The following is a 22512-nucleotide window of genomic DNA, read 5'->3' on the forward strand; positions in this document are numbered from 1 at the left end:
AAAATTGTAAAATGTCCACTTAATGTAAATTGTAAAATATGTCTGGTTAAAAAGAGAGAGAGAGTAGAAGCACGGAAGTATATGCTCAAAGGTTGGTGGACCCAGACTTTTTAACAGTGATTCTCTGCAGAGTTTTATAGGGATGTTTTGTTCACTTTATATTTTCAAAATAAATTAGATATTTTTTCTACAGTGTACCAGTAATACTTTGTAAGCACACACATAGAGGCACTTTTTAAAAAGTTACTCATAGCAGCCCTGGTGGCTCAGTTAGTTGGAGTGTTGTCCCAAAAGGTTCCTGGTCAGGGATCCCTGTTCAGGGAGCGTGTGGGAAGCAACTGATCAATGTTTCCCTCCCCCTCCCCCTCCCCCTCCCCCTCCCCCTCCCCCTCCCCCTCCCCCTCCCCCTCCCCCTCCTTCTAAAAATCAATAAAAAAACATACCCTTCGGTGAGGATAAAAAGAAAGTTACTTATAGCATAATGTTAACTGTGATTTGGAATTGTGAGGTTTATTCCTTCAGGTACTCAGGCTATAAACAGCACTTTTACTTCCATTCCACCTCCTGCATTCCTCTTCTATTGTTTTCTGTTTGTTTTTTTGTTTTAAAAGTGTCTATTTAGTACATTATAAAAATCTTTGGGGCAAAACTGATCTTTTTTGTATTTATTCACTTCTCCCCATCCCATTTCTCTGTTCCTGTTATGCATTGCCCATGATAAGCCATCTGTAAATATTTATACTTTATTAGTCATATAAGTAGTAATTATTTCATCCAGCAGTTGGAATTTAATACTGTAATCTACAGTACAGTTACTCAATCCACATTCTTTCTCTCCCCCGAAAATAACCATTGCTGCTATCAAAACAAAACCCAAAACAAATAAGAGCTCTATTTCCCATGTCCTCCAGTTACTAAATATAGAACAGAGTTGTGGTGACTCCTAGGCAGGAAAAAGATTCCGTTTTCTAGGATCAGAATTCCAGTCTCTAGCTTCTTTAATTTTGAGACCTGGGCTATTTTTCTTTTTCATGTTGTATCCTTTTCATCAAAATAGAAAAAAAAACGGTTGCAAGCCTTTTCAACCTTTGATTTATTACATGTGAAACAGAGACTGCTTGACTTAATAACTCTCCAAGGACAATCAAGACTTTACCATTGAGATGTTAATATTCATTACTTTAAAACTTTTACTTATAATTGTTTTGTATATAGCACTGTGCTTTTTACAGATAAGATGTTATTTTAAAACCTGAAAAGTATATTTAATTGCAAATTATTCTCAGTTGAATTAGAGGAAGCTTCCAGTGAAGAAGGTAGATTGAGGTGGTTGCTCAGATCCTCCCGTAAGGACAATTAGAAAATCTGAACAAAATATAATAAACTATTAAAATCATCCAAAAACAGATAGATGCTGGAGGAGAGTTTACTCCTAAAATATGTAATTGGAAGGAGCAAGACTTGAAAGTTTGTGGCTTTTTTTTGCCAAAAGGTTTACTCCAGTGGATTGAAATGACAGTGGAAAACTGCAGCCTTATAGGTAAGAGGTGACAGATTAGAGAGGTCAGGGAGAGAAGAACAGCTGGAAATTTAAGAGGGAAATCCTGGAAGCAAGAAAGTACTACAGGAATGGTGAGGCCCAGCATCTGAGTAAAAACTCTGCCCAAGTCCTGGCTGATGTGGCTCAGGTGGTTGGAGCATTGTCCTGTACACCGAACGGTGGCAGGTTTGATTCCCTGTCAGGGCATGCATGGGAGACAGCCAATCAGTGTTTCTCTCTCTTTCCCCCCCCTTCCTGTCTCTGGAATCAATTTAAAACAAAAACTCTGCCCAAATCCCTAGTTGACTGTTGTATCATTAATCAGGGTCCTGCAGACAACCAACCAATAGGATATACATATATGAGGAGATTTATTATAGAAATTGGCTCATGTGATTATGGAAGCTAAGAAGTTCCACGATCTGCAGTCTGCAAGTTGGAGAAACAGGAAAGCTGGTGGTGTAATTCAGTCTGAGTCCAAAGGCCTGAGAATTAGAGGGCTGGTGGTATAAATCCCAAACTGAGTCCAAGAGTGCTGATATCCAAGGGCAGGAGAAGATAGATATTTTAGCTCAAGCAGAGAGAGAGCAAACTCTTCCTTCCTCCACCTTTGTTTCTATTTAGACCCAGATGGGATTGGAAGATACCCACCCAAACTGGGAGGGCCATCTGCTTTATTCAGTTCAATTTAAATGCTAATCTCTTTCAGAAACATTCTTACAGACACACCCAGAAATAATGTTTAACAGGCTATCTGGGCACCCCTAGCCCTGTCAAGTTGACACCTAAAATTAACCATCACAACTGTTAAAGTACAAATGTGCAGGGGAGACCCCCAGTGGGCCCAGCAAAACAAAAACAAAAATAAAACCAACCAACTAAACAAACAGGCAGAGGCAAGAGAGGTGTCCATCCTTGAAAGACATACCTATACTATCTGAGAACTGCAACTTTGATGGTTTGTTGTTTTTTTTAACTGAGTGCATTTCTAAACTGCACAGTTCAGGCAATAGAAAGCTGAAGCCTTATTGGCTTCAGAAGACAGACCCGAGACTGGCAGAACAGCTGGAAAATTAGAGGGAAATCACAAAAACACAAAAATCACAGGGTGTGAGCCATGAAATCTGGGTATAAACTGTCCAAATCTTGGGCTGTCTGCCAAATTACACAGGTGCTGGGGACACCCCAGTGAGCCGGGCTAAAAAAGCAGTAGCTAGAAGCTGTAAGAACAGCAGATTTATCAGCTGCTGCATACCACAGGAGTGACAAATTTATAGTTTGCATCAAGGCAAGTTAACTGCCTACTAGAATAAAAAAAACAATAATCCTCAGGACACAGCAGAATCTACAGTTGCTACATCATCTTATCTGCAGTGTCTAGTTTTCAACCTACAATTGCTAGACATAGAAAGAAACGGAAAAGTGTAACGTAACTCATACTTAGGAAGAAAGGCAATCAATAGAAATTGGCTTTGATAGTCGAAGTGGGTGCAGATGTTGGATTTTACAGGCAAAGGCTTCAAAGGAACTACATACATATGATCAAAGAATTATAAGAAAATATGATCAGAGAATTAAAGGAAAAATAAGTGAACAGAGAGAAATTGCAACAATGCAATGGAAACTGAAAAAAATGGAAATTTTAGGGCTAAAATAAAACAGTAAAATAAAAACTCAGTAGATGTGCTCAATAGTTTTAGAATAACAGACAAAAGAATATAAACTTGAAAACGACAATAGAAATTACCTAATTTAAAAAGAGGGGGGGAAAGATTGAAGAAAAGTGAACAAAGCTTCAGAGACTTGCCCTGGCTGGTGGTTCAGTTGGTTGAGTGTCATCCTGTGCACCAAAAGGTGGTCGGTTCATTTCCTGGTCAGGGCGCATACCCAGGTTGCACGTTCAGACTCCAGTGGGGGTGTGAATGGGAAGCAACTGATAAATGTTTCTCTCTCTCTCAAAATCAATAAAAACATACATATTTTTAAAAAGCCCCAGAGACTTGTAAGACAATATGAAGTAGTCTGACACAGCTGTCATTGAAGTCCCAGAAGGAGAAAAAGGGACAGAAAACAGCATTTGAAGAAATGAATATCCCCAGATTTGGTAGAAAACATTAATTTACAGATCCAGGAAGTTCAATAGACCCTAAGCAGAATGAACACAAAGAAAAACACTATTAGGCATATCATAGTCAAACTGCTGAAATGAAAGATAAAAGAGAATCTTGAAAACAGAAAAATGACACGTTACATACAAATGATCAATGTTACAAATATGGCTAACTTATCAGAAACAGTGGAGGTCAGAAGACACTGGAACAATATATTCAAATATTGAAAGAAAACAACTGTCAACCAAGAATTCAATATCCAGAGAAACTATCTTTCAAAAATGAAGGATAAAGACATTTCCAAATAAACAAAAGCTGAGACAATCCATCGCCAGCAGACTTACTCTAGAAGGAGTTTATGGAATTATGAAAAATGAGACCAGCTGGTAACTCTGATCTATAGGAAGAGATGAAGATGAGCACTAAAAGTGGTAAATACGTGGGTGAATGTAAAAGACTGTATTTTTTCTTCTCTAATTTCTTTAATAAACATGACTTTAAACATCATAACACTGTTGCTGGGATTATGATGTATTTGGCGATGTAGCAGGATAACAGCACTAAGATGGGGCAGGATAAACGGAAACTTACTGCTGTGAGGTTATTTTCCCGGGCATTACAGTCATTGTACAGATGAGGAAACAGGAGTAGGAAGGTGAAGCGCCTTTCCCGTGGTCATACAGCTAACGAAGGCTGTGGACGCGCGTGTGTGTGTGTCTCCTGGTTCTCAGGGCAAGCGTTGCCCCAGAAGGGAAATTGCTGAGTCTGGATTTCACACGTGTTTGGCTTCACGTTCCTGGATCTGTGATGCCTGACAGTTTCCTAAATGCCTGAGTTCCAGCTGATATGCCCACTAGCAGCATATGAGTTCCCATTGCGCCATATCTTCACTTACACTCAGTTTTGCCAATTTTGTGGGTGTAAAATGATATTTTGATTTCTGTTTGCATTTCCCTGATTCCTAATGAGGTTGAGCATATTTTTGTATATTTATTAGCCATTAGTGTTTCCTCTTCTGGAAACATGAAACATCTGTTCGTGTCTTTTACCTACTTTTCTACTGATTTGCCAATCTTTTTCTTACTGAATTATAGTTCTATATATTTTGGACTCTTTTTCAGTATTACGAGTTTCAAATATCTTTTCCAAGTTCACTATTTGTGTTTTAACTCTGTGCTGTCTCCTGATGAACAGAAATTCCTAATTTTAACATAATTGAATTTCTCAGTGTTTTCAGGGTCCTAGTTAAGAAATCCATTTTTACCTCAGAGTCAGAAAGATATTTCTCATATTTCTCCTAAAATCTTGCCTTTCCCAATTAAGTATTTAATCCACCTGGAGATTATTTTTGTATCTAGTGTGAGGTAGGATCCAAATTTATTATTTTTAATTTTGTAGTTTATTTTAATTCTGCCCTTTTTTTATATCAAGTTTCTGTGAATTGTGGAATTGTGGAATTGTTTCTGGGTGCTCTGGTCTGTTCCAGTGATCTCTTTCTCAGTTCCTTCAATACCATACATATTGGTTTTGGTTTGAAATAAACGGGCATCCAGGAGATTGATGGAATAATGTACCTCTCTGACATCTCAAGTACAAAAGTTAAGTAAAAGGGACGGATGCTCATTTCCTGAAGGAAGACACAGTTTGGACTGAGAACGGCATTCTGACATTCTTTATACAAAGCAGTGCCTCCCCAACAGATTGTCAATCACTTTTCTCATAAGTTTCTTACGTTTGACTGGATCTTCTTTAAATTTTTCTAGGTTGTTCAGCTTGACCCTGAAGAAGCTCGTCATGTTAAAAGAAATGGACAAAGATCTTAACTCAGTGGTCATTGCTGTGAAGCTACAGGTGAGTTGAGCAGGATTATTTGTTCAGGAGTCAAGGAAACTGGGTAACTTTTGCCCACTGTTGGGGCTTCAGAAATACTGATAGAGACCCTCTCCCTTCGTTGAGCAAAGGAAGAGCAACAGGAAAGACAGTTGAGCTCATGAGACTTCGTGAGTCCAATGCTGACTCTTAGTTAGAGCTCTCAGTTTCTTTAAACCTCAGTTTCTCTCTTCTTCTGAAGAATAAAAATGGCTCTTTCTACCCTGCCTAGCTAACAGGATTCGTATGAAGGTAAAGTGATACAGATGCTCAGGTGCTTGGTAAATCAATCAGAAACTACTAGGGTGGCTCCTATCAATTTCAGCGTTATTCCCAGGATTTCTAGGCCAAGCAGATGCATGGATTGAGGTTTTCTTTGGAGGTTTCCTATAGGGTAGAATAAATTTATAGATTATCATTTCAGAATTGGAAATTAAAATTTTACTAGGATGTTTTATATTCTGGGTAATCCCCACATTTAACTCCTTATACTTGATTCAGTATCTTGAAGGGACCCAAAATATTTTACATGCCTTCATATTCTAAGCATTCCTGAATTTCAGGAAAGAAGGGAGAAACTGAACTACAAAGAAGTTAAGGAATTTATCTGCTGCCAGCTAATTACCGAGTGGCAGAGTGGGGCTGGAAACTAGAGAGCAGGTAATTTATGTGGTCATTAAACACCATTACCAGAAGCTTCCTTAACTGATAAGTCCTCTCTAATGACTCCCTAGAGTTTTCTGAGATTCTGAAGTGCCTCGAGTCATTAAATAATTATTGAATTCTCAGTTTAAGAATGGTGTATTTATTGAATTCTTACGCATTGAAAAATAGTGAACTGTGTGGTAACTCCTTACTAACCGGAACATTTTATTAACAAGACCAGCTATTATACAGCAATTTATTGTATACTAATGTTGGCTTCATTAACATCCACATCTGTAGCACTCATAGTATGTGCACCATACACTGAGGTCCTCAGGTCTGTTTCTGAGATAAAATTATCTTAATTTAGTCCTCAAAACTTAAAACATTTTAATTACTTCTTATGAATTCCTGTGTGTCCCACCTTATACTCTAGCTCCCTGTTCATCTCTGTGCATAATTCTTCCCAGTTCTGTGGAATGTCCCCAGATGGTACGGGGACAAAAGCAAGTGTGGGACGATTATGTGCAAGTGGGAACTTTCGGTATCTTTCCCTCCTTTCCTGATTTTGCTCCCCTTTCTAGGTCACAGGCAGTGTCCCAGTTGGGGGGGGGGGGGGCGGTGTTTCTTTTGTTGCTTTCTAGTGCAGACGCTGTTGGTATGGTTTTGAAAGTTCCCTGCTGCACTTGCCATCCCCGCAGTTAAATGCCTCTGCCAAAAGAAATAACTTATTTTACTTCCTAATTAAACATTTAACATTCTTTAAAATTTAAAATTATACCAAAAAACTGCAAATATCCTGAATTTTTTATTTCTTTATTTCAAGCAGCTGAAAGTAATTACAGATGTTACCACATTCATGTATCCAGTCATTTATTCACTTATTCATTCATTTAAAAAATATTTATTAAGCATCTGTTCTATGCCAAGCGTTGTTCGAGTCATGGGATATAGCAGTGAACAAAACAGACCAAAATCCCTGCCTTTAAGGACCTTTGCATGCTGGTAGAGCAGTTCTCAAAATGAGTTTGCAGACCCTGGGCTCCCTAAACCCCTTTCAGGAGAGACTTGAGATCAGAGGCAGTCCTCATACTGGACGTTTTTTTGCCTTTTCCCCTGTGGTGACATTTGCATTGAAGTGAGAGATGGTGAGTAAAGCAGCAGGTCCTCAGTGCTCGGCCAGGCAGTTGCCCCAGTTGCGCTGGTAGTTACTGCATTGTTTACCATCCGACTCAAAGGAAGAGAAAAAAGGCCAGTTTTGCTTAAGAATGTCCTTGAACCCGCCGGGCGTGGCTCAGCAGTTGAGCGTAGGCCTAGGATCTGTGAGATCAGGGTTCGATTCCTGGTCAGGGCACATGCCCGGGTTGCAGGCTCGATCCTCAGTTGGGGGCGTGCAGGAGGCAGCCAATCAATGGCTGTCTCATCATTGATGTTTCTCTCTTTCTCCCTCTCCCTTCCTCTCTCTGAAATTAATAAAGATATATTAAAAAAAAAAAAAAAGTTCCTTGAAGAAGTAGGAAGATAGTTAATTTACTATATCTCAGCGTGCAGTCCGTGCCTTTTTAATATTGTGTGTGAGGAAATGGGAAATCTGCACGAAGCACTTCTGCTTCATAGCGACAACAGCTCTTATTGGGGACAAGTGCCTGTGCAGCGAGTGGTAAAGTCAAGTCACTGCTTTTTTTGTGGAACACCATTTTTATGTTGAAAGAAGGGAGGCGTTACAAATGACAACTTATACGTGGTGGTCAGGGTAGGCCTCATGGAAGACTGAAGGAAGTGAGAAAGGAAGCCATGCAGATATCTGGAAGAAGAGCATTCCAGGCAGAGGGAAACGTCAAGACAAGGCCCCAAGGCCGGAATGTGTCTGGGAAGCTTGTCTGGCGGGATTGAGGGGGTGGAGGGGGAGGCCAGTGAGGCTGGAGAGGAGAGAGAACAGCAGAGATGAGGTTGAACAGGGAGGGAGAGGATGTGTGCAGATTATTGCCAGGCCTCTGGCTTTCGTTTTGTGTGAATTGGAGGGTTTTGAACAGGAAAGTGTTAGGACCTCTCTGGCTGTTGTGTGGTGAATAGACTGAAAGAGGGATCAGGAGGACCAGTAATAGGCTACGGCGGTGATTCTGGCAAGAAAGGAAGGTGGTGGCAGACTTTTGGGTTAAGCAACTGGTAGGGTGGAAATGCCACTGAGTGAGATGGGGAAGACTGTGGGTGGAACAGGGTTGGAGGGAAAGATTCAAAATTCAGGTTATCACAGTGTGTTCGAGAAGCCTGTTACACATCAGGAGGAGGTGCCCAATAGAGAGAGAGGTGAATGTGTGTTTAGAGCTCAGGGGAGAGAAATCATTTGGAGAGTTATCAACATATTTGAGACCATAAGATTAGATGAGATCATCGGGGGTGGAGTGAATATAAAGAAGAGAGCATGTCTAAGGATTGAGCCTCCAGGCACCCCAATATTAAGAAGTCGGGGAGAAGGATCTGCATCCAAGGAGCATTGAGAGGGTGAGAGGAAATCCAGATGAGTCTGGTGTCCTGGAAGCCAAATGAAGGAAGGTTGCTGGACGTAGAGAGTGATCGACTGTCAAAGCTGCAGGTAGGCCCAGGAAGACAAGGACAGATGGTCGGGTTCCTCCAAGTGGAGGTTAGCTGAGACCGTGTCAGGAGCAGTTTGGGCAGAATGGTGGTAGAGGAAGGCTGCCTGGGGTGCATTTAAGAGGAAATGAGAGACAACTTCAAGAGAGAAAAAATAGACAACTCTTGAGTTTGCTATAAAAGGAAGGTGAGGTAGGAGTGGTAGCCAGCAGGGCATGTGGGGACTAGAGAGGACTTGTTGTTGTTGTTGTTTAAATATATCTTTATTGACTTCAGAGAGAGGAAGGGAGAGGGAGAGAGAGAGAGAGAGAGACATCAATGATGAGAGAGCCATTGATCCGCTGCCTCCTGCACGCCCCCCAACTGGGGATCGAGCCCGCAACCTGGGCATGTGCCCTGACCGGGAATCGAACCGCCATCTCCTGGATCCTAGGTCGATGCTTTATCACTGAGCCACGCCTGGCAGAGGACTTCTTTTTGAGAGAAATAACGGCATGTTGTTGCTAAGGGAGATGATTCAGAACAGAGAAGAAGGTTGCTTGTGTAGGCGAGGGAAGGGTGCTAGAGCAGCCTGCGTAGGCGAGAGGGGATGAGATCGCAGGTGGGGCAGCCAACGGGCCAGCAGGGTTCATCTGTGTCCCGGGAGGGAGGGAGTGTGAGTACAAACGTGGTCAGGACCTAGGTGAATGGTGGGGGCTGTGGGAGCTCTCTTCCTGGTGTTTCAGGTTTCTCAGCAAAGTGGGGCTCAGGGTTATTGGCTTAGAGTGAGGAAGGGGTCAGGAGGTGCGGGAGGTTTGCGGAAAGGAAATCATCCAGTAGAGTGGAAAGTAGAAGGGCTTAGAGAGTGCGGGTGATTGCCCGGCAGCGGTGCAGGCCTACTCACCATTTGGGGCCATACGTTTAGTCAGAAGTTAGCCTGATTATATGATTCTCTCCAGGCATGTTCAGCTGGTGCGGTGGATTTAAACAGGGTTGTAATTGACCAAATGAGTACAGCAGAACAATAGCAGGCAAAGGAGGTAAGGGCAGGGACAAGGACCTGTTTATAAAGATTGACGATGGCATTTAAGCTGGGCAAGGAGGAAGGGAGGGACAGCGGGCATGAGGAAGTGGGTTTGAAGGATTATCATTGTTGACAAACTACAGAGAATGAGCTGAAAAGATGGGAGGTGCCAACCAGAGGGTGAGTGGGATGCATAAAACTGAGAGTAAGTATTGGATCTAATTATTGGTAACGATAAGGTCCCGAGTATGATCATGTGAGTGAGTAGCTAGGACAAGTGTGAGGACAAGGTCATTGGAAGAGGAACTGTGGGATTTAGAGGTCAGGGTGTTGGAAAGATCATACGTATATTGAAATAATAAAGCGTTATGGCTGGAGTAGTGTTGGGGAGAGGAACAGTGAGTGAAGAGCCAAAATCAATACATGAGCAGGAATGACTGGCAGTTCTGGGTGACAGCAGCAGCAAGGAATAGATGATAATACCAACTTATGACATCAATTTAAAGGGGGACTTTTTAGGGAGGTGGAAGGGAGAATGTTTTGTAGCTGGTGATGAGCAGCAAGAGGATGACTGTGCAACCTCCAGGCCCAGTGGTGCGTGGGTTGTGGGAGAGCAGCCACCATCTGAGAGGGCTCCCAGGAAGCAGGGTCTTCAGGGGTGATCAGGTTTTAGTTGCGGGGCTGTCCTGTGTATTGTGGGATGGTCAGCAGCAGCCTTGGCCCCTACTCGCTAGAAATGTCACATATGCATCAGTTGTAACAACCAGAAATATATCTAAATAATGTCAGGTGTCTTCTGCCCCTGGCAGAAATATATATAAACCACATTTTGAATTATTCCCAGCATTTGTGACTTGCATATTACAAAGATTGCTTAAATCAAAAGCCTAAATAGCCTGGCCAGCGTGACTCAGTGATTGAGCATTATATGATCCAGGAGATTGCTGTTTGATTGCCGGTCAGGGCACATACCCAGGTTGTGGGCTCCATCCCCAGTAGGGGGCGTGCAGGAGGCACCCGATCAGTGATGACTCTCTCATCATTGATGTTTCTCTCTCTCTCCCCGTCTCCCTTCCTTTCTCTGAAATCAATAAACACATATTTTTTTAAAAAAACCACACACACACAAAAACAAAAACAAAAAAACCTGAATAAACTCAGGTGAAAACTTTGTCAAGATTCTTGTTTGTAATAGAGGTTACTACAAAAAGCCTTTTCTAACAGATAAAGCAGAGTTTCCTTTCTTATTTTATTTCTTTTATTTTTTAAATATATCTTTATTGATTTCAGAGAGGAAAGGAGAGGGAGAGAGAGATAGAAACATCAATGGTGAGAGAGTCATTGATCGAGCCCGCAACCCAGGCATGTGCCCTGACCGGGAATCGAACCCCGATCGCCTGGATCTTAGGTCAACGCTCAACCTCTGAGCCACGCCCGGCCGGGCTCCTTTCTTATTTTTAATTGGTATAATGCTGTTCTAGTTACAAAACATTGTGAAGTGCATTTAGGAGATTTTCCTTCTTGTATTAAACAAAATCTGCATTTTATTTTAAAAAATTAGAAATGGATAACAAACCTAAAAGTAAGAAATGAAATTTTTAAATTTCTAAAGGAAATAAAATAACAGAATATCTGCTCCAGTACAGCAGAATAACTCCACAACCTTGGAATGGGCACGATTTCTCAGCTAGAACCCAGCATGCATTAAACATAGGAGAAAAAATAAAGTCAGCTAGATCAGAATTAAATACTTCATGAAAAGATTGAGAAAATGAGTAGGCAGACTATTTGCAATGCATATATCTGATAATGTCATGTATAAGTTAAAAAGCTTACTACTTAACACGATAAGCAACCTGGGCAAAGAAGTTTGGTCAAGTATGTGCTTCATAAACGGAAATTTACAAATGACCAATGAACTAATGAAAAGGTGCTCAATATTACTAGTCATCAGGGAAATTCAAATTGCAACCACAGTGATATTCCACTGCACGCACCCATTAGAATCCATGAATCAAGGACTGACCATGAGTGCTGGTGAAGATGTGGGGCAGCTGAAGCTTGCACACTGCTGGGGTGTGAGGTGGCACCGACGCTGTGGGGGCTCAGTCTGGCAATTTCTCATAAAGTTAAACAGACATCTGCCCTAAGACCCAGCAGTTCCTCTCTTAGGCGTTTGCCCAAGAAAAAGCAAAACACATGTCCCCACAGCCTTGTACAAGAACAGCAGCTTTAGCCATAGTGGCCAAAAACTAGAAACCACGCAGATGTCAATGTTCAGCAACAGGAGAATGCATAAACAGTGTGTGGTACACATGTCCATAAGCTAGAGTTCTGGCAGTAAAAAGGAATGAACGATTGATACACACAACGATCTGTACCGGCCTCAAATGCGTTATGATGGGCGGAAGAGGCCCTACCAGAATAGTGCATACTGATGGTTCCATATCTGTGGAATTTTAGAGCAGGCAAAACTAAGCTATGGTGAAGGAAATGAGAGCAGTACCTTCCTCTGGGAGTGGTGCAAGATTGGGGAGATTCGGGGGGAATTTTTCCAGAGCAAAAGAAGTGTTCTACAGCTTAATACAGGTATGGGTTACACGGTATATACATCTGTCCACTCATCAGTTTGTGCACCGGAGACCTGAGCACTTCACTGTATTTAAATCAGACCTCAATATAAAAAATAGTTTATAGAAATTTACTGGCATTCCTCAGACCCTCCTGTGTGTCTCTTTTTATAGTTTAGAAATAGTTTGGCCTAACTTTATTTTTTTTTTTAGACCTAAAAACACTAGTTTCTAACCCAGTTGAAGTTGGAGGGGGTAGGGGGTGGCTAAAAGGAATGGTTCCTGGAAAAATATTATATCTGAGCTGAGACCTGAAAGACAAGTTGGTTAGCTGTGTACAGAAGCCTGAAAGGGCATCTGAGAAGAGGAAGGAAAAGGCATGTGAAAAGGCCCAAAGACAGGACAGTGCTGCTGAAGTGTCGATTAGAGAGGGAGAGGTAGGCTGAAGTGAGTGTGGGGAGGTCCCTCCACACCCTGGGGGACTGGCACCAGCCTGCCTCTTCCTCTGGGGCGTTAGGAGAACTCTGATACAATAATATTATTTTAATGTGGAAACCCTTTATGAATGTACAGCATAATACATGTAAAATATACCTATGGTGTTGCTTTGATTTTAATACAACAAAGACTGGTGAAATATTTGGACTGGTGAGAATGTAGAGTTTAAAAGTTGTTTGCAAGCATAGTATTTCTTTCAGTTCGATTTTTGGTGACACAGCTATGACATAGTGTTTTCTTGATTTCAGGGTTCAAAAAGGATTCTTCGTTCCAACGAGATCATCCTTCCAGCCAGTGGGCTGGTGGAAACAGAGCTCCAGTTAACCTTCTCCCTCCAGGTGAGAGCCTGCTCAGTCTTAGGTCACTAGTATGCCACACGCAGTCTAGTCCCCAAAGAGCCTCTAATCTGGAAACTGTTTTATCCAAGAGCAGACATAGCCCCATAAATGAAAGTCACCCAGTGAATTAGCCATAGTGGGGATGGATTAGTCACCTAGAGCTTCCACAGCTGGCCAGGAGGGCCAAAGCAGTCACTTAGCCACAGTGAGGGTGCAGGACCTGGGTGGGCTGCCGAAAAATACACTGCATCCCATTCTTCTCCTTCCTCTCCGTGGATAAGGCTGTTAGCCCACCCATCCTACCACACTCTGCCCCATCACCTCTTGGTGATCCACGGGACGTACCCATTTTGCCTCCATATTGTAATCTCCATCCATCCCCTTCTCCTCATGTCTGCTTGTCATCATAATCCTGTAGCCCAAATTGAATGCATGTGAACACATGGCAAGGCAGGAGGCAGTTTTCTGAACATGTGCTTTGTGCCAGGCACCGCTCTAGGCATGGGGACTCAGCAGTGAAAAGGTCATGCAAGATAAAGTCCCAGAGAACAAGGTAATTTCCGATAGGACAGCGGATAGACGGTGAAGGAGAGGACTGGGTAACGGGATGTGGAGGGGTTGGGTGGTGCAAGGCCTTTGGGAAGGCCTTAGGAGGAGGGGGAGGAGGTGTGAGCTGAGAGCCGAGTGTTAGCAAAGAGCCAGCACGGGATTATCGGGGGCAGAAGGACCTGAGTGCAAACAACGTGAAGGCCCTGAGCCAGCACAGGTTGCATAGTCGTGCATTTTGAAGCTCTGTTATTAGGCATATAAACATGTGGGATTGTTAGGCCTTCTTGAAGAATTAACCCCTTTTTCATGAAATGGTCTTTTTTTTCTGTTCCTTGTTCCTTTGGACCGCAGCTGCAGAGTGGAACCCAGGCACCGAGCAGAATCAGACCCTCAGCAGCAATTCAATGACACTTCCTTCACCTCCTAACTCCCCCGTGAACAGACGGGAGGCGGGGAAGCACAGAAAGACTGTGTTCCCTGCAGCAGGACCAGAACCCACCAGGACCCAGTTGCTCATTAACCGTGCTTGACTCTGTTTTGTTCTTGGCAGTACCCTCACTTCCTGAAGCGAGATGCCAACAAGCTGCAGATCATGTTGCAGCGGAGAAAACGCTACAAGAACCGGACTATCTTGGGCTATAAGACCCTGGCTGTGGGACTCATCAATATGGCAGAGGTGAGAGGAGCACAGTCTCCAGACTGTTGGCCTTTAAATCAGAGTCCGAGAGACCATGCCCAGCCACGGAAGCCCAACGAGTGATTTTCCCAGCCTGCTGGCGGGGTGTTTTATTTTATAAGTTAAATCTTATATTGGGAATTGAGGATATACCTCTTTTTTCAAGTAGTTTCTCCCACACAAAAAGTTTTTTCTTTAACTTTTAAAAAAAAATTCAAACTTACAGAAAAGTAAGAATAGTATAAGAAATTCCCATATGCCCTTCACCCAGATTCTTCAGTGTTAACATATTACTGCATTTGCCTTACTTTTCATTCACACACTTTTTCTTTTCTAAGCCATTGAGAGTAAGTTGCGGACATGATACCCCATTGCACATTAATACTGAACTATGTTAATTTCCCAAATTATATGGACACCACACCTGCACTAAGATCAGAACAGTAACACTGATACAAGATTACCATCTAACCCGCAGTCCCCATTCACATGGTGCTCAGTGCTTCAGTAATATCCATTCTAGGCTCAGGATTTAACCTAAGATTACATGTTACATTTAGTTGTCTGTCTCTTTAGTCTTCTTCAACCTACAACAGTCCCTCAGATTTTCCTTGTCTTTCATGCCCTTGATATTTTTAAGAATATGGGCTGGTTACTTAATGGAATGCTCCTCATTTGGGTTTGTCTGATGCTTTCTGAAGATTAGGTTCAGCTGATGTATTTTTGGCAGAATTACCACAGAAGTAATGCTGTGTTCTCGTTGATTTGTCCCATTACTGGTGGGGTAACTTTTATCTTTTGATTAAAATGGTGTCTGCCAGGATTTCCAATATAAAGCTAGTAAATATTTTGTATTTACCAATGAAAAAAATATTTTCTAGGGAAATGTTTTGCAACTATGTAACAATCTTTTTCCTCATATTTTCACCAACTAGTTTGAGCATCTGTGATTCTTACCTGGATCAGTTACTACTTTGATGCTTGCGGACATGAGTTTCTAATCCCACCATTCCTCCTATGTTGTTAGTTGGCCCTCTGTTATAAAATAGAGCTTTCTCTTCTTCCCTGTTTATTCATGGATTCATTTATTTGAATCAGTTATGGACGTGTGGATAATCTGCTACTATCATCATTTACTTTGATGCTCAAATTATCTCAAACTTGGCCAGTGGGTGGGAGCCCCTTCTTGCTGGCTTCTGTATCCTGTCTCATTCTTCACATACTTCTTTACTTTCTGATGCAAAGTGTTAGGCTCATCTTCTACGTTTTCTGACCCAGTCTTGGAATGAACTTATTCTCTGTAGAGCCCTGGTTCCTATTAGTGGAATGTGGTATTTAGAGACCAAGATCTGGGTACTAGGAGTGCTCATTTTCCCAGCTGGGGTATCACCGCTCCTAGGGAGAACCAGGAAATACATGTGCACGTATCCATATGCACATTTGTATCCATCCACGTCGTGGCTATTTCCACATCTGTATTTACATGTCTGATCATGAGCTCACATTCCAGTCTGTTCCAACCCAGTACCGTAGGGCTAAGTCTAGCCTTTCCGTACTTCTGATTCCCTGCTCCAGCCGTAGGAAGCAGGCTCCCATGATCCTTGGTGTGTGCAGTTCCCCCTATGTCAGGTAGACCCCCTCAGCCCTGACAAAGGGGAAACAGAGGGGACCACACATCAGTTCTAAAACTCATTTCGGTACTTTAGTGCATTCAGTAGGGAAAATTGTCGCCTGATGAACAGAATGTGTGGGATAGTCCTTCCCACCTTCCTGTCCTCTTCAGGTTGGCATCAGCGTGAGGGACGGGGGCATGCAGGTGCGTGGAGCCACTTTCCTAACTGCGTCAAGCCCTTTCATTTTTTTCCTGCACTGTAGGTCCTTTTCTTCACTGTGAGGTGAGCACAGGTGACCACAGTCTGCAGGCCACCCCACCCACCTAGAGAGCTAGTTTCTCTGCGAAGCTAAAATGTTGTCCTAGGGATTGGCAGTCATTTTCAGTCTCAGGCCTTTGTTTTTATCTCTAAGCACATGGCCTGACCAGTGGCTGGCACTTCCCGAGACAGTTTTAAAGTAAGCCCTGGACAGCAACAGGATAGTAGCCATGGATTGGAAGGTAGTGAGGAAGGAGATGTACTAGCAGAATGCCCTTCCTGTTGGCTTGCCTATCCTCTTGGGTTTGTAGAAACAGAGCTCTGTGGGCCTCTGTGCAGTAAGACGTCTCCACGGCCGCTCTGTGATCTTAGGTGATGCAGCACCCAAACGAAGGCGCTCTGGTGCTGGGCCTACACAGCAACGTGAAGGACGTCTCTGTGCCTGTGGCAGAAATAAAGATCTACTCCCTGTCCAGCCAGCCCATTGACCATGAAGGAATCAAATCCAAGCTGTCCGGTAAGACGTTTGTAGTGTCTGGAGGTCCTGCAGGTCAAGAAGGAGCCCATCACCTGATGTCCATGTGGGAAAATTGAATGAGATAGTGCCTAAAATGTCCCTAGGAAGGAGAAGTTTCGAGATCCCTGAAAATCTAACGTGGTCTACCATGGCCGTGGCTCTCCTCCACCCTTGCCGTGTTTCCACTGGGGAGAGCCATGGTTTCGGCCAGTCTCGTGGGCCAGACCTTCCCATTGCAAGGTCATCTTACTGAGGCGTCTATTTCCAGATCGTTCTCCTGATATTGACAATTACTCTGAGGAAGAGGAGGAGAGTTTCTCATCAGAACAGGAAGGCAGTGATGACCCGCTGCACGGGCAGGTAACTCCACAGCCCTCACATAAAGTGTCTGAGAAGCAAGGCCAGACCTCCTGTGACTTCCCAGCCTCATTCTCTCCCCTCCCCACCTAGGACCTGTTCTATGAAGATGAGGATCTACGGAAAGTGAAGAAGACCCGGAGGAAACTCACCTCAGCCTCCGCCATCACAAGGGTGAGGCTCCAAGGTCTGGGGAATGTGTGAGCTGAGACTTCCAGTTTGGGGCGGTGGAGATGGGAGTGGTCTGCTCAAGGTTTTAAAGCCTGCACATGACCATCCTCTCGAGGTCTGGTACACCCTGTGTACCTTGTCTTCCACCGCCACCTAATTAAGAACCAGAGCTGTAAAGAACTAGCGTTACTGATATGTTCTTCAGGTTGTCTTAGGATAGAACAAGGTTGAGAACCATTGTTTGAGACCTTGGAGCAGGTAATGCTTCCTCAAGGAACAGAGCACCTCAGACACCCACCTCCCCTCTCCAGGGGATGACTTCACATTATGTACTGTCCACTTCATGAAAAAAAGCCAGTCCTCTCTAGGAGGATCTGGTTTTTAGTAATTTATCAGATTTACCCAAAAATAATAGGCTAGTGCTTGGGACTGTGGGTTTGATAGGTTTAATTGCATTAGATACGGTCCCTGCATTAATGTGTTCATAGTCTTGGAGACAAATGCCTTTGGATTGGATGTGTCCTGCATAAGATTTCCTCAGGAGTCCCTACTTGGGGTGAAATTAGAGTCCTGAGACACTTTACAGCTGGATTTCTAGGTTAACTTCGACTGATTCTGGAGTTCATGTGCTCAAATGGGAGATGCAGGAGTGTTGGGAGTTTTTCAGAAGAGAATTTCATTCTCATTTTCCTCCAGAGTCTTCCTGACTCTCCATAGTGCAGAGCCAGTCGAGGGGCCCCAAGAGGAGAGGTTCCCTCTCCTTCAGGAGTGACATAACTGGGGCCAGACCTTCCAGCTGTGTTGTTGTATCGGAGCCTGGCATTCCACCATGAGACCATGCTGTCACCTCCAATCCTGAGGTTCCACTGGGCTTCAGTGTGAGTCCTCAAGACTGTGGCCTTGGTTCCCCCACTGAATAATGATTAGAAAGGGCAAGAACTGTCTCCTCCTCGGGTGTCTGATCCTTGATTGGCTCTCCGAAGTAGCCTGGGTAGGGCATGTCACCAGAGCCATTGCCCTCTGAGAGAGGGGAGAGGCTAGGGGAACGCTCCTTGTTGTAGTTCCTTCTGCTGGGTTTTTCCTTTTCCTGCTCTGTAACCACAGAGGCCCCATTTTCACCCCACAGGGTGCCCCCCAGAGCTTTAGAAACCACCTCTTCCTGTGGTCTCATAGCTTCCCGCCCTCACAAGGCTCCTATTCCCCCGTTCAGTGCTTCTGTTAATACTATCCCCTCTCCCAAAGGCTTCGTTATTAGCTACAGGCCTTTCCAATCAGATTTCCAGAGACTTAGTAATTATTCTTTAGTTTCTGTCTCCTTCTGTGCATGTTTTATCTCCCCCGACCAAGAATATTTATTCTAGACACGAATCGACCTGCTGTTCTCTGAATACGTCTTATGCTTCTGTCACTGTGACCTTGTGTTTTACCTGCTGTGAATGACCTTTCCACCTTTGGAAGCCCTGCCCTTTCTTGAAGGCAGAGCTCAGTCTTTCTTGCAAGTTGGTCTTTTCCATCCTCAAACAGTGACTCTTGTCATCTAGGGAGGAAGTACTTCTGGCCACAAGGTAGGCATTGTGCCCACAGTTGGAGACATAAAGATAAGGAAGGGCCAGTCCATGGCATCCAGGAGCTCACAGTGTCTAGTGACGCAAACACATCTGAACAGCACAGTGGTACGAGTGCTAGAAGATAGAGCTTTGTGTAAGGGACAGAGGTGGCCTAAGGGGACCATGACTGACTCTGAGCAGGAGTTTCTAGAGAGCTTCGGAGCTTCGGGGCTAAGGTGATGAGAAGTGGGTTTCTAAGGATAAACAGAACTTTGCCAAGTGGGTCTGGGGGAGTTTTCAGTAAAAGGTAGAAGATACTAGTAGAGAGGCCCCAAGGTGCACAGCTACGTGCAGCTCTTCACAGGATTGTAAGCAGTCAGTTTCCACTTAAACATGGGGTTGAGGGGTTGACTGGTGAGATGAGACTGGAGACAGGCAGAACTAGCCCTCAGGTAGACACTGGTCTGACAGTCTCTGTTCTCTAGGTGGTATGGGCCCACTAAGACTCTAGGTTGGAGAGTAACATGGTTAGATCTGCATTTGGAATGGTCACTGGATTTGAAGGGGCAGACTGGACAATGGCTGGACATGGGCGGGTAGGATGTGCCAGCTAAAGGCCGATGCCGTGATCCCAGGGCGAGGAGAGAGGCCTGGACGAAAGCAGTGGTGTTACAGGTGGAGAGAGTTAAGGAACATAGTGCTGTGGGCAGAAAGGAAAGGGGAGAGCCTCCAGGTTTAGACGTGGGCGATTGGGCAGATGGTGACGACGTCAGTAACCAGGACGGGACTAAGACGCTGAGTTCCATGTTGGAAATGCTGAGTTTGAGGCGATGTGTACATGCAGGTGGAGTCAGCAGTCAGCACCGGGGATCTGAGGGATGGGAAAGTAACGAGCTGCAGGTGCGTGTGTAGATCTTACCAGGGTAAGCGTGGTGCAGGGGCCTGGAGACCCAGGAGACCCCCCCCTTGCTCCTCTGCCCCCAGCACCAGGAACCCGTGCTGGACACTGGGGTTAGTCACGCGTGTGCCTGTCTTCCCTCACAGGTTTTAAGTGCCAGAAGGTAGAAACTGGCTCTTCCCACCTGTGTGTCCTCCCACAGACCCTCACAAAAGTGGGCTCTCGATCCCTCTGTGGACTTGAACTGATCACTGTCCACATGTGGGTGGGTGTGAGAACTGTTGTGCAATTTGTCCCTACAGCAACCTAACATCAAACAGAAGTTTGTGGCCCTCCTGAAGCGGTTTAAAGTTTCAGATGAGGTATGACCCCTTACTCTCAAGGTCAATGGTGAGTAGATTTCCCTGAGTTGCACTCTCATTCCTGGGGTGCACCCTTTGTTGTCACTGTGAGTCAAGATTCCGGGACCCCCAAGCGAGAAAGTAGCTAAAGAAGGGCTTTAGGCTACTTTACAAGAGAAAGAAAGGCTTCACATGTAGCCCCCGAGGCCTCTCAGTATTCGGAGAATGGGGTGGCAGACTTACACCTGCCATTGCTTAATACCCAACCTGTGGTATGAGGGATCCAAAACAAATCCAGTTGTCATTGTAGGGTCCCTTTTCCTCCCATTCCAAGGGGGACATGAGCAACACCCCGTGAGGTGCGAGTGTCCTCAGTGCTCAAACTTGAGTAACCAAGAATTGGCCATTAATAGAGGAGCTGTCTCTCCTTGCGCTCTGGCTGGCCTGGTGACGGTTGTCACTGGGTGACCGGCTTCTGGGTTTTCTTGTGCCGAGAGAAAAGCACTTCCACTTTTCTTCCTGACACAAGGTCCATAGCATGGAGTGTTAGAGGCACTGAAGGGGGAAGGTGGCCTCCTTGCAGCCCTGCTCTCAGGGTTGGATCACAGCAGGGCCATCAAGACTACCCCGATGAGTGTGAAGCTGTTGCATGTCCCTTAATGGGGACTAGTTAGGGAAGTCAGAGGTACCTGTCCAGGAGAAAGGAGTTGCACGTCTACCATAATTGTTAATAGGGGTTACCCCAAACTCAAAGATTTTTTTCCCCCCTTTAGGTGGGCTTTGGGCTAGAACATGTGTCCCGGGAGCAGATCCGCGAGGTAGAGGAGGACTTGGATGAACTGTATGACAGTCTGGAGATGTACAACCCCAGTGACAGTGGCCCTGAAATGGAGGAGACCGAGAGCATCCTTAGCACTCCAAAGCCGAAGCTCAAGTGAGGCCCAACCTCTCCTTCCTAGATCCCTCCCTCACTTCCCCCATTACCAGGAAATCTTGGTTCTTCATTCTTGTTGAACCTCCAGCTATCTAGATAAAGATCATTCTTTTTGCCTCTAACTGATGAAAGTCCTGATAGGACTCTCCTTCAGTCCAGGTCCCTACTTGTCCAGCCTCTGCTGTGTCCTTCCTCACCAGTTGTCCTTGAAGCCAGGTCATTGATCTTTCTTGACCACCAGCTCTCCTAGCTCCCCAGGAGCAGCTGTTCTGGGCCCTAGTGGCCACTGACCCTGGCTGTGCTTCCTCCCTGCAGGCCCTTCTTTGAGGGGATGTCGCAGTCCAGCTCACAGACGGAGATTGGCAGCCTCAACAGCAAGGGCAGCCTCGGCAAGGACACCACCAGCCCTGTGAGCAAGACCAATGGCTGTGGGTTAGGGGAGAGGGGCCTGGGAAGTGTTGGAGCTTAACATTCTGGGCCCTCCGCTCCTGGCTCATTTTGTGACCTCAGAAGAGCAATCTCGTCTTGTTTCCACCTCAGTCCTCATCTCAGTCCTACTGGGAGCAGTTCTCTGAGAGCATTACTGTGGCTGGTTGGGTGTTGTTTTTGGTCTGATCCCACCATGGCTTGGAGCCTTCCCTCCCAGAGCACACAGTGCCTCATGGCCTCTCTCCCTCAGTATCCGTCACGTGGTTGCTGGGAGTATGGCATCCAGCTAGTGGTAAGCAACTTGGCATCCAGGCTGGGGAAAGAACAGGTGCAAAGGGGGCAGGAAGCCCACAGGTCTGTTCAGGAAACACTGAACATATGTAGGTTTATTCATAGAGGGGCAGTGCCCTCAAATAATTTAGAATTTAGTGGGCAGGTTTCCGTTCTGCATGGTGAGCAAGAGGAGAAAGGAGCTGACTGCCATAGCACCCAGAAGGCCGGCGTCACCCTGGACCTGCTCTCACCTTGCTTGGGAAGGTCTTCCCAGCAGGAACGCGGGCTGATGCTGTACCTTCCTCAGGCCCTGGGAAGCTCTTCTTCCCCTCATTTATGACTAAAGGCAAGAAGACGTGCATGAGTTTTAAAAGCGCAATGTCTTAAATCAAAGAGACTGAATCCTTTAAGTCCTCCTATTCTTGCCGCTTTAAGAGAGCGAATACAAAATTCATCCTGCAAATAGGTATTATTTGTTGGGAAATAGTATGAAGCATGTGAGGTGCCCCATCCCCTGAAAAGCGCTGTGTCTGTGGAAGGGCTGCCACCTGTCCCAAATGTCTGCAAACCATCAGGCAGCTGTTGGGGCAGCTGGTGGGCTGCCTTACTGCCTGCTGCCACCAGGTGGGGCTGTCTTCCACCTAATCCCTCTTCTGGGTGAATTCAGAGCAGGCACTGGCCAGCCCTAGAACGGTGACACCAGGGGGCACTAGTGAGGAAATGGTGCAGCAGGCACCAAGAATCTGGTCCCAGAAAAACCTGGGACCTGCCACTTGCAGACCC

At 44.9% G+C, this 22512-nt stretch overlaps 1 protein-coding gene across 1 annotated transcript in view; it reads left to right on the forward strand.

The window, feature by feature from the left end:
- Positions 1-22512, forward strand: part of PACS1 (phosphofurin acidic cluster sorting protein 1) — a 95364-nt gene that overhangs the window by 54780 nt on the left and 18072 nt on the right. Inside the window, exons 2-10 of the mRNA XM_081154780.1 lie at positions 5415-5502; positions 13077-13166; positions 14266-14391; positions 16635-16779; positions 17048-17139; positions 17230-17310; positions 20055-20114; positions 20867-21027; positions 21343-21436. Of these exons, the coding sequence (XP_081010906.1) occupies positions 5415-5502; positions 13077-13166; positions 14266-14391; positions 16635-16779; positions 17048-17139; positions 17230-17310; positions 20055-20114; positions 20867-21027; positions 21343-21436 (937 nt within the window). The remainder of the gene's footprint in view (positions 1-5414; positions 5503-13076; positions 13167-14265; positions 14392-16634; positions 16780-17047; positions 17140-17229; positions 17311-20054; positions 20115-20866; positions 21028-21342; positions 21437-22512) is intronic.

The sequence above is a fragment of the Miniopterus schreibersii genome (genome assembly GCF_964146895.1).
Source record: "Miniopterus schreibersii genome assembly, chromosome: 12".
Lineage (NCBI taxonomy): Eukaryota > Metazoa > Chordata > Mammalia > Chiroptera > Miniopteridae > Miniopterus > Miniopterus schreibersii.